Source organism: Biomphalaria glabrata, chromosome 7 (genome assembly GCF_947242115.1).
Source record: "Biomphalaria glabrata chromosome 7, xgBioGlab47.1, whole genome shotgun sequence".
In the NCBI taxonomy this organism is placed as follows: Eukaryota; Metazoa; Mollusca; class Gastropoda; family Planorbidae; genus Biomphalaria; species Biomphalaria glabrata.
In genome coordinates this window covers 32,042,454-32,055,538 of record NC_074717.1, presented here as the reverse complement: position 1 = coordinate 32,055,538, position 13,085 = coordinate 32,042,454, and the positions used below count along the sequence as shown (strand labels likewise).

At 41.6% G+C, this 13,085-nt stretch overlaps 1 protein-coding gene across 10 annotated transcripts in view; it reads left to right on the top strand.

Moving 5' to 3' along the window:
* The window catches only part of LOC106074906 (uncharacterized), a 57,518-nt gene that overhangs the window by 33,320 nt on the left and 11,113 nt on the right, over nucleotides 1–13,085 (top strand). For all 10 annotated transcript variants that reach the window (XM_056035049.1, XM_056035052.1, XM_056035054.1 and 7 more), the window contains 3 exons: nucleotides 10,255–10,321; nucleotides 11,158–11,280; nucleotides 12,186–12,257. In XM_056035049.1, the coding sequence (XP_055891024.1) occupies nucleotides 10,255–10,321; nucleotides 11,158–11,280; nucleotides 12,186–12,257 (262 nt within the window). The remainder of the gene's footprint in view (nucleotides 1–10,254; nucleotides 10,322–11,157; nucleotides 11,281–12,185; nucleotides 12,258–13,085) is intronic.

The following is a 13,085-nucleotide window of genomic DNA, read 5'->3' as shown; positions in this document are numbered from 1 at the left end:
ATCTCAAGTAAAAAAAAAAAAATTTAAAGTACAAAAGGCAATCCTTTATTCAAAGCTAAAAGTTTCGCACTTAGTAGAATGGCTGAGCTGATAAAGCGTCGCAAAAATCAATACTAATAATAAAGCTTATCTTCAAGTCCGAAGATAAATGAGGAATCCAATATTTCGCGTGGATACGCAGCCCCAGCTGTGACCTACATATTTTGCCGATTGTCAATTTAGATTTCCTTTTTGCCGTCTGCGTCTGTACTAAGAAGTGGATTTTCTTTTGGTCTCACGTGTATCCCGCGGCCTTTGTGAGAGACCTCCGTCTCGTTCTGAAGCCACATGCAACCAGGTGCTCTCCTTTATGTCAGATAAGGCAAGTTTGCGCCTAGGCTGGTCTTTAAAGCGTTTCCGTGGGGCGACTCTGTTACGTAGACACTCGTTTAGTTCAGCAAAAAAAAAAGACTGACTTTTTGCTTACGTTCATTGCTCACACCCTATTGCTATCATAGGCTCATTGCTCACCCTATTGCTATCATAGGCTCATTGCTCACACCCTATTGCTATCATATGCTCATTGCTCACACCATTGCTATCATAGGCTCATTGCTCACACTATTGCTATCATAGGCACATTGCTCCCCCTATTGCTATCATAGGCTCATTGCTCACCCTATTGATATCATAGGCTCATTGCTCACCCTATTGCTATCATAGGCTTATTGCTCACACTATTGCTATCATAGGCTCATTGCTCCCCCTATTGCTATCATAGGCTCATTGCTCACACCATTGCTATCATAGGCTCATTGCTCACACTATTGCTATCATAGGCTCATTGCTCACACTATTGCTATCATAGGCTCATTGCTCACCCTATTGCTATCATAGGCTCATTGCTCACACTATTGCTATCATAGGCTCATTGCTCACCCTATTGCTATCATAGGCTCATTGCTCACCCGATTGCTATCATAGGCTCATTGCTCCCCATATTGCTATCATAGGCTCATTACTCACCCTATTGCTATCATAGGCTCATTGCTCACCCTATTGCTATCATAGGCTCATTGCTCACACTATTGCTATCATAGGCTCATTGCTCACCCTATTGCTATCATAGGCTCATTGCTCACCCGATCGCTATCATAGGCTCATTGCTCCCCATATTGATATCATAGGCTCATTACTCACCCTATTGCTATCATAGGCTCATTGCTCACACTATTGCTATCATAGGCTCATTGCTCACCCTATTGCTATCATAGGCTCATTGCTCACACGATTGCTATCATAGGCTCATTGCTCCCCATATTGATATCATAGGCTCATTACTCACCCTATTGCTATCATAGGCTCATTGCTCACCCTATTGCTATCATAGGCTCATTGCTCACCCTATTGCTATCATAGGCTCATTGCTCCCCCTATTGCTATCATAGGCTCATTGCTCACACTATTGCTATCATAGGCTCATTGCTCACACTATTGCTATGATAGGCTCATTGCTCCCCCTATTGCTATCATAGGCTCATTGCTCACACTATTGCTATCATAGGCTCATTGCTCACACTATTGCTATCATAGGCTCATTGCTCACCCTATTGCTATCATAGGCTCATTGCTCACCCGATTGCTATCATAGGCTCATTGCTCCCCATATTGATATCATAGGCTCATTACTCACCCTATTGCTATCATAGGCTCATTGCTCACCCTATTGCTATCATAGGCTCATTGCTCCCCCTATTGCTATCATAGGCTCATTGCTCACACTATTGCTATCATAGGCTCATTGCTCACACTATTGCTATGATAGGCTCATTGCTCCCCCTATTGCTATCATAGGCTCATTGCTCACACTATTGCTATCATAGGCTCATTGCTCACACCATTGCTATCATAGGCTCATTGCTCACACTAATGCTATGATAGGCTCATTGCTCCCCCTATTGCTATCATAGGCTCATTGCTCACACTATTGCTATCATAGGCTCATTGCTCACACTATTGCTTTCATAGGCTCATTGCTCACACCATTGCTATCATAGGCTCATTGCTCACACCATTGCTATCATAGGCTCATTGCTTCCCCTATTGCTATCATAGGCTCATTGCTCACACTATTGCTATCATAGGCTCATTGCTCACCCTATTGCTATCATAGGCTCATTGCTCACACTATTGCTATCATAGGCTCATTGCTCACACCATTGCTATCATAGGCTCATTGCTCACACTAATGCTATGATAGGCTCATTGCTCCCCCTATTGCTATCATAGGCTCATTGCTCACACTATTGCTATCATAGGCTCATTGCTCACACTATTGCTATCATAGGCTCATTGCTCACCCTATTGCTATCATAGGCTCATTGCTCACCCTATTGCTATCATAGGCTCATTGCTCACCCTATTGCTATCATAGGCTCTTTGCTCCCCCTATTGCTATCATAGGCTCATTGCTCACACCATTGCTATCATAGGCTTATTGCTCCCCCTATTGCTATCATAGGCTCATTGCTCCCCCTATTGCTATCATAGGCTCATTGCTCACACCATTGCTATCATAGGCTCATTGCTCCCACTATTGCTATCATAGGCTCATTGCTCACACCATTGCTATCATAGGCTCATTGCTCCCACTATTGCTATCATAGGCTCATTGCTCACACTATTGCTATCATAGGCTCATTGCTCACACCATTGCTATCATAGGCTCATTGCTCACACTATTGCTATCATAGGCTTATTGCTCACACCATTGCTATCATAGGCTCATTGCTCACACTATTGCTATCATAGGCTCATTGCTCCCCCTATTGCTATCATAGGCTCATTGCTCACACCATTGCTATCATAGGCTCATTGCTCACTCTATTGCTATCATAGGCTCATTGCTCACACCATTGCTATCATAGGCTCATTGCTCACACTATTGCTATCATAGGCTTATTGCTCACACCATTGCTATCATAGGCTCATTGCTCACACTATTGCTATCATAGGCTCATTGCTCCCCCTATTGCTATCATAGGCTCATTGCTCACACCATTGCTATCATAGGCTCATTGCTCACTCTATTGCTATCATAGGCTCATTGCTCACACCATTGCTATCATAGGCTCATTGCTCACACCACTGCTATCATAGGCTCATTGCTCCCCCTATTGCTATCATAGGCTCATTGCTCACCCTATTGCTATCATAGGCTCATTGCTCCCCCTATTGCTATCATAGGCTCATTGCTCCCCCTATTGCTATCAAAGGCTCATTGCTCACCCTATTGCTATCATAGGCTCATTGCTCACCCTATTGCTATCCTAGGCTCATTGCTCACCCTATTGCTATCATAGGCTCATTGCTCACACTAATGCTATCATAGGCTCATTGCTCCCCCTATTGCTATCATAAGCTCATTGCTCACACTATTGCTATCATAGGCTCATTGCTCACACTATTGCTATCATAGGCTCATTGCTCACACCATTGCTATCATAGGCTCATTGCTCACACCATTGCTATCATAGGCTCATTGCTCCCCCTATTGCTATCATAGGCTCATTGCTCACACTATTGCTATCATAGGCTCATTGCTCACCCTATTGCTATGATAGGCTCATTGCTCACCCTATTGCTATCATAGGCTCATTGCTCACACTATTGCTATCATAGGCTCATTGCTCACACCATTGCTATCATAGGCTCATTGCTCACACTAATGCTATCATAGGCTCATTGCTCCCCCTATTGCTATCATAAGCTCATTGCTCACACTATTGCTATCATAGGCTCATTGCTCACACTATTGCTATCATAGGCTCATTGCTCACACCATTGCTATCATAGGCTCATTGCTCACACCATTGCTATCATAGGCTCATTGCTCCCCCTATTGCTATCATAGGCTCATTGCTCACACCATTGCTATCATAGGCTCATTGCTCACCCTATTGCTATGATAGGCTCATTGCTCACCCTATTGCTATCATAGGCTCATTGCTCACCCTATTGCTATCATAGGCTCTTTGCTCCCCCTATTGCTATCATAGGCTCATTGCTCACACCATTGCTATCATAGGCTTATTGCTCCCCCTATTGCTATCATAGGCTCATTGCTCCCCCTATTGCTATCATAGGCTCATTGCTCACACCATTGCTATCATAGGCTCATTGCTCCCACTATTGCTATCATAGGCTCATTGCTCACACCATTGCTATCATAGGCTCATTGCTCCCACTATTGCTATCATAGGCTCATTGCTCACACTATTGCTATCATAGGCTCATTGCTCCCCCTATTGCTATCATAGGCTCATTGCTCACACCATTGCTATCATAGGCTCATTGCTCACTCTATTGCTATCATAGGCTCATTGCTCACACCATTGCTATCATAGGCTCATTGCTCACACCACTGCTATCATAGGCTCATTGCTCCCCCTATTGCTATCATAGGCTCATTGCTCACCCTATTGCTATCATAGGCTCATTGCTCCCCCTATTGCTATCATAGGCTCATTGCTCCCCCTATTGCTATCATAGGCTCATTGCTCACCCTATTGCTATCATAGGCTCATTGCTCCCCCTATTGCTATCATAGGCTCATTGCTCCCCCTATTGCTATCAAAGGCTCATTGCTCACCCTATTGCTATCATAGGCTCATTGCTCACCCTATTGCTATCCTAGGCTCATTGCTCACCCTATTGCTATCATAGGCTCATTGCTCACACTAATGCTATCATAGGCTCATTGCTCCCCCTATTGCTATCATAAGCTCATTGCTCACACTATTGCTATCATAGGCTCATTGCTCACACTATTGCTATCATAGGCTCATTGCTCACACCATTGCTATCATAGGCTCATTGCTCACACCATTGCTATCATAGGCTCATTGCTCCCCCTATTGCTATCATAGGCTCATTGCTCACACTATTGCTATCATAGGCTCATTGCTCACCCTATTGCTATGATAGGCTCATTGCTCACCCTATTGCTATCATAGGCTCATTGCTCACACTATTGCTATCATAGGCTCATTGCTCACACCATTGCTATCATAGGCTCATTGCTCACACTAATGCTATCATAGGCTCATTGCTCCCCCTATTGCTATCATAAGCTCATTGCTCACACTATTGCTATCATAGGCTCATTGCTCCCCCTATTGCTATCATAGGCTCATTGCTCACCCTATTGCTATCATAGGCTCATTGCTCACACTATTGCTATCATAGGCTCATTGCTCACCCTATTGCTATCATAGGCTCATTGCTCACCCGATTGCTATCATAGGCTCATTGCTCCCCATATTGATATCATAGGCTCATTACTCACCCTATTGCTATCATAGGCTCATTGCTCACCCTATTGCTATCATAGGCTCATTGCTCACACTATTGCTATCATAGGCTCATTGCTCACCCTATTGCTATCATAGGCTCATTGCTCACCCGATCGCTATCATAGGCTCATTGCTCACACTATTGCTATCATAGGCTCATTGCTAACACCATTGCTATCATAGGCTCATTGCTCCCCCTATTGCTATCATAGGCTCATTGCTCACCCTATTGCTATCATAGGCTCATTGCTCCCCCTATTGCTATCATAGGCTCATTGCTCACCCTATTGCTATCATAGGCTCATTGCTCCCCCTATTGCTATCATAGGCTCATTGCTCACACCATTGCTATCATAGGCTCATTGCTCACACCATTGCTATCATAGGCTCATTGCTCCCCCTATTGCTATCATAGGCTCATTGCTCCCCCTATTGCTATCATAGGCTCATTGCTCACCCTATTGCTATCATAGGCTCATTGCTCCCCATATTGATATCATAGGCTCATTGCTCCCCCTATTGCTATCATAGGCTCATTGCTCCCCATATTGATATCATAGGCTCATTGCTCCCCCTATTGCTATCATAGGCTCATTGCTCCCCCTATTGCTATCATAGGCTCATTGCTCCCCCTATTGCTATCATAGGCTCATTGCTCACCCTATTGCTATCATAGGCTCATTGCTCCCCATATTGATATCATAGGCTCATTGCTCCCCCTATTGCTATCATAGGCTCATTGCTCCCCCTATTGCTATCATAGGCTCATTGCTCCCCCTATTGCTATCATAGGCTCATTGCTCACCCTATTGCTATCATAGGCTCATTGCTCCCCATATTGATATCATAGGCTCATTGCTCCCCCTATTGCTATCATAGGCTCATTGCTCCCCATATTGATATCATAGGCTCATTGCTCCCCCTATTGCTATCATAGGCTCATTGCTCCCCCTATTGCTATCATATGCTCATTGCTCCCCCTATTGCTATCATAGGCTCATTGCTCCCCCTATTGCTATCATAGGCTCATTGCTCACACCATTGCTATCATAGGCTCATTGCTCCCCCTATTGCTATCATAGGCTCATTGCTCCCCCTATTGCTATCATAGGCTCATTGCTCACACCATTGCTATCATAGGCTCATTGCTCACACCATTGCTATCATAGGCTTATTGCTCCCCCTATTGCTATCATAGGCTCATTGCTCCCCCTATTGCTATCATAGGCTCATTGCTCACACCATTGCTATCATAGGCTCATTGCTCCCACTATTGCTATCATAGGCTCATTGCTCACACCATTGCTATCATAGGCTCATTGCTCCCACTATTGCTATCATAGGCTCATTGCTCACACTATTGCTATCATAGGCTCATTGCTCCCCCTATTGCTATCATAGGCTCATTGCTCACACCATTGCTATCATAGGCTCATTGCTCCCACTATTGCTATCATAGGCTCATTGCTCACACTATTGCTATCATAGGCTCATTGCTCCCCCTATTGCTATCATAGGCTCATTGCTTACACCATTGCTATCATAGGCTCATTGCTCACTCTATTGCTATCATAGGCTCATTGCTCACACCATTGCTATCATAGGCTCATTGCTCACACCATTGCTATCATAGGCTCATTGCTCCCCCTATTGCTATCATAGGCTCATTGCTCCCCCTATTGCTATCATAGGCTCATTGCTCCCCCTATTGATATCATAGGCTCATTGCTCACCCTATTGATATCATAGGCTCATTGCTCACCCTATTGCTATCATAAGCTCATTGCTCACCCTATTGCTATCATAGGCTCATTGCTCACCCTATTGATATCATAGGCTCATTGCTCCCCCTATTGCTATCATAGGCTCATTGCTCACCCTATTGCTATCATAGGCTCATTGCTCACCCTATTGCTATCATAGGCTCATTGCTCACCCTATTGCTATCATAGGCTCATTGCTCACCCTATTGCTATCATAGGCTCATTGCTCACCCTATTGCTATCATAGGCTCATTGCTCACCCTATTGATATCATAGGCTCATTGCTCACCCTATTGCTATCATAAGCTCATTGCTCACCCTATTGTTATCATAGGCTCATTGCTCCCCCTATTGATTTCATAGGCTCATTGCTCACCCTATTGATATCATAGGCTCATTGCTCACCCTATTGCTATCATAGGCTCATTGCTCCACCTTTTGCTATCATAGGCTCATTGCTCACCCTATTGATATCATAGGCTCATTGCTCCCACTATTGATATAATAGGCTCATTGCTCACCCTATTGCTATCATAGGCTCATTGCTCACACTATTGCTGTTATAGGCTCATTGCTCAACCTATTGCTATCATAGGCTCATTGCTCACCCTATTGCTATCATAGGCTCATTGCTCACCCTATTGCTATCATAAGCTCATTGCTCCCCATATTGATATCATAGGCTCATTGCTCACCCTATTGCTATCATAGGCTCATTGCTCACCCTATTGCTATCATAGGCTCATTGCTCCCCCTATTGATATCATAGTCTCATTGCTCACCCTATTGCTATCATAGGCTCATTGCTCACCCTATTGCTATCATAGACTCATTGCTTACCCTATTGATATCATAGGCTCATTGCTCCCCCTATTGCTATCATAGGCTCATTGCTCACACTATTGCTATCATAGGCTCATTGCTCACACCCTTGCTATCATAGGCTCATTGCTCCCCCTATTGCTATCATAGGCTCATTGCTCACACTATTGCTATCCTAGGCTCATTGCTCACACTATCGCTATCATAGGCTCATTGCTCACCCTATTGCTATCATAGGCTTATTGCTCACACCATTGCTATCATAGGCTCATTGCTCCCCCTATTGCTATCATAGGCTCATTGCTCCCCCTATTGCTATCATAGGCTCATTGCTCACCCTATTGCTATCATAGGCTCATTGCTCACCCTATTGCTATCCTAGGCTCATTGCTCACACTATCGCTATCATAGGCTCATTGCTCACCCTATTGCTATCATAGGCTTATTGCTCACACCATTGCTATCATAGGCTCATTGCTCCCCCTATTGCTATCATAGGCTCATTGCTCCCCCTATTGCTATTATAGGCTCATTGCTCACCCTATTGCTATCATAGGCTCATTGCTCACCCTATTGCTATCATAGGCTCATTGCTCACACTATTGCTATCCTAGGCTCATTGCTCCCCCTATTGCTATCATATTCTCATTGCTCACCCTATTGCTATCATAGGCTCATTGCTCACCCTATTGCTATCCTAGGCTCATTGCTCACACCATTGCTATCATAGGCTCATTGCTCACCCTATTGCTATCATAGGCTCATTGCTCACACTATTGCTATCATAGGCTCATTGCTCACCCTATTGCTATCATAGGCTCATTGCTCACCCTATTGCTATCATAGGCTCATTGCTCACACTATTGCTATCATAGGCTCATTGCTCACCCTATTGCTATCATAGGCTCATTGCTCACCCTATTGCTATCATAGGCTCATTGCTCACCCTATTGCTATCATAAACTCATTGCTCCCCCTATTGCTATCATAGGCTCATTGCTCACACCATTGCTATCATAGGCTCATTGCTCACTCTATTGCTATCATAGGCTCAATGCTCACCCTATTGCTATCATAGGCTCAATGCTCCCCCTATTGCTATCATAGGCTCAATGCTCCCCCTATTGCTATCATAGGCTCATTGCTCACACCATTGCTATCATAGGCTCAATGCTCCCCCTATTGCTATCATAGGCTCAATGCTCCCCCTATTGCTATCATAGGCTCAATGCTCCCCCTATTGCTATCATAGGCTCATTGCTCACACCATTGCTATCATAGGCTCATTGCTCCCACTATTGCTATCATAGGCTCATTGCTCACCCGATTGCTATCATAGGCTCATTGCTCCCCCTATTGCTATCATAGGCTCATTGCTCACCCTATTGCTATCATAGGCTCATTGCTCACACTATTGCTATCATAGGCTCATTGCTCACACTATTGCTATCATAGGCTCATTGCTCACCCTATTGCTATCATAGGCTCATTGCTCACACTATTGCTATCATAGGCTCATTGCTCACCCTATTGCTATCATAGGCTCATTGCTCACCCTATTGCTATCATAGGCTCATTGCTCACCCTATTGCTATCCTAGGCTCATTGCTCACCCTATTGCTATCATAGGCTCATTGCTCACCCTATTGCTATCATAGGCTCATTGCTCACCCTATTGCTATCATAGGCTCATTGCTCACCCTATTGCTATCATAGGCTCATTGCTCCCCCTATTGCTATCATAGGCTCATTGCTCACCCTATTGCTATCATAGGCTCATTGCTCACCCTATTGCTATCATAGGCTCATTGCTCCCCCTATTGCTAACATAGGCTCATTGCTCACCCTATTGCTATCATAGGCTCATTGCTCACCCTATTGCTATCATAGGCTCATTGCTCACCCTATTGCTATCATAGGCTCATTGCTCACCCTATTGCTATCATAGGCTCATTGCTCACACTATTGCTATCATAGGCTCAATGCTCCCCCTATTGCTATTTTTCTTTCTCTTTATTTGTCACTGACCAATCAAATATGACTGCTTATTTGAATATAAACAAGAAATGATTTTTTTTATTTCTTTTCCACTTATACAACTTGTATATTATTGATGTCGCTAGATATCAAATTGACCCAATGTAGTCTAATCGTTGATGAACATTTTAACAGTTAAACTTAAATTGATATTATATTGATAAGAAAAAGACCTGATTCCGTGCAATAATGGATTTTTCTCTAAAGCATGAAATAAAATGACAAGTCTAGATATATTTTGTATTACATTTTTTTTCGCATACAATATTATTTCTCGTACTTTTTAATCTACTAAATAGATTTCAGCTTCACGCCAGACTTTGACCAAAGTCATAGATGGTGGCAAATAGCTTGTCAGCTTGAAAGGTGAGCTCATTTTTTAAAAAGTATTTCTGTATTTGAAAAAAACAACTTGAAATAAAATGTTCAAATCACCAACCTTCTCTCTCTCTCTATATATATATATATATATATATATAGTTAAAATTGTTTGCACATCCCTTCAAAACAAAATCTTACAAGATAACTTTTGGAATTTCTGAGATTTTTATATGTAAAAGTTTGTCTCAAAATTTTTTTATATATTATTTTTATTTTGTATTTCAAGCTTTTGTAACTATAACTTGAACTTTGTGACACGACCTTGTGACATGACTTTGTAACATGACTTTTTATCATTTCTTTTTATCAAGACTTTTTATTCTACATTCATACCATGACTTTGTATTATGGCTTACTATCAAGAATTTATATAATGACTTTGTAACATGAGTTTATGACAAGACTTTCTATTCAAACCTTTTGACATGACTTTTTGATAGGAAATTGTATGATAACTTTGTGTCATGTTTTTTTTTCAAAACTTTGTGCCATAACTTTGAGCCATAGTGTTTTGACTTTTTAACATGATTTTGTGACTTAACTTTGTATCATGACTTTATATCATTTTTTTCATGACTTTGTGACATGGCGTACTATCAAGACATTTTATCATTACTTTGTGACATGGCTATTTGGCATGACTTTGTATCCTGAATTTGTATCCTGACTTTGCATTATGAACTTGTGACATGACTATATATGCAAACCTTTTGACATGACTTTGTGATACGAAATCGTACAATTTGCCGTGACTTAGTGATTTGACTGTGTACCATAACTTTCTTTATGACTTTGAAACATGAGTTTACATTTGTCCTCAGCGATTGGGAAACTATTGACTATGAGTGTAAAGATCTAAGACGGATGGGCAACTGGCCAGTTTGTTTCGATGAACCATTTCGACCACCGGACAAGAACAAACCATGTATTGTCTACTCTTTTGGGTAATTATATGTTACTTAAACTATATCGCAAGTTATTCTTTTCACAGTGATATACATTAACTGTTACATTTCTAGGAAAATCGTTAGAAAGCTAATATCAATTCACTCTGTCTGTCTGTCTGGTAAAAAGTTTCTACACGATATTTCTCCCACACACATTCTCGTATGAAGTTGAAATTTCTCACTACTATTATTTGGCATAGACAAGCTAGGAATTAATTTTTAAAAATCAACCTAGTCAATTAATTACTTGTAACTATTTTGTTTGATAACCAGCTAGGGAAATTAATCCTTCAGTATCCACTGATAGGCTATAAAAGTAGGGTTTCTTCCCCTGAAATAATTACGGTATTTCTTCCACACTTACTCTATGATCCAATTGAAACTTCGAGCAATTATTTATTGTACATAACAAACAAACATGAATCAATTTTAAAATCAACAAATTATTCAATTAATTATTGGCATTTTTTTTTGTTTAAATATTGAATAAGGGAAACAACTTCTACATTATTGAGATATAGCTGTAAGTTTGGAGCAATTTTTCTTAGATACGCTTTTTTGTATTAAAAAAAACCCCTTATATTCTGCTTGTTCATATCCTTGCAAACCCTAGTTTCCTAAATCCACCCTATTTTATTTGACTCTGGATCAGAAGATTTTTTTTTATTTGGACACTCCGATGGTCTAGAGGTTAGTTTCGCTTGGTGCGTTATCGCTAGGCGGTAGTGTCGAATCCGGAGTCACAGGTTCGAGCCTCGGTCGGCGCATGCCCTTATTTTCTTAGCATCTTAATTCACTACTTTCTCTCTTACAAAACTTGGTCCCTGGTGCTGTTATTCATTTATGTTTAATATATGTATGTATTTTATTTAGGTAGCTTATTGTTTCTTTTATTCTCACAGCATTGCTTTTGACTTTCGATTTGATGACGCTATGGCCAAATTCAACTGTACTGTGTTCTCCTTTGACCCGAGGTAAACATGTTCATTGCCCAATAAATGTTATGGCATTGATCTTTGTTTCCATTATTTTAAAAGTAGAATCGACTTTTAGATTAATGCCTTCAATATCAGGTGACCGAGCCTCGCTCGGATGAATAATTTGTCAAGAAAGGATATATACCCGAAGTCATTTTGAGAATATTTTTGTACCAGGTGGCCGAACCTCGCTCTGTTAAATAATTTCGGAAGGTTATATACCCGAAGTCATTTTGGGAATATTCTTGTAATTACGAAAATGAGCGATCGGATAAAGACTACTAATCTGAAGAGTTGTTTTAGTGTTCTGTTAGTTCTAATTGTAGGCCTAATTGTACATGTCGATTAAATTTAAAGTCTTTTAAGTCCTCCTATAGTCTAGACAAACTACAGCTCACGTCCGTCTTATAGTTTTACAATCCATCTTTTGCGTAAAACTATTGTAGGCTTACTATTATTGGCTTGGAAGAAAGTCTTTGCAATGTAACTTCTCTACGTTATATGGTAAAACATGCACTTAGTGACAAAGTAAAATGGGCGCATTTTTTCTTATTAGACTTAAATCATGGCATTAGTTTTCTAAAGAAACGTTTCCGTGGGGCACCTCTGTTACGCCAAACAATATGCTCGTTACCCATACGGCATACGTGCCCTGCCCAGCCTGACTGTCGGACTATAGGAAGTTCATACCGGCTTTTGCCATCCATCCATCCTAGTGGTGCTATGGCCTGCTTTTACACATCCATCCATTCAGATCTCTCCTGGCCCTAACTCCAAGCTTTTTACCGAGGTTTATAGTTAAATCAAAAGAGGCTGCAGTGTACG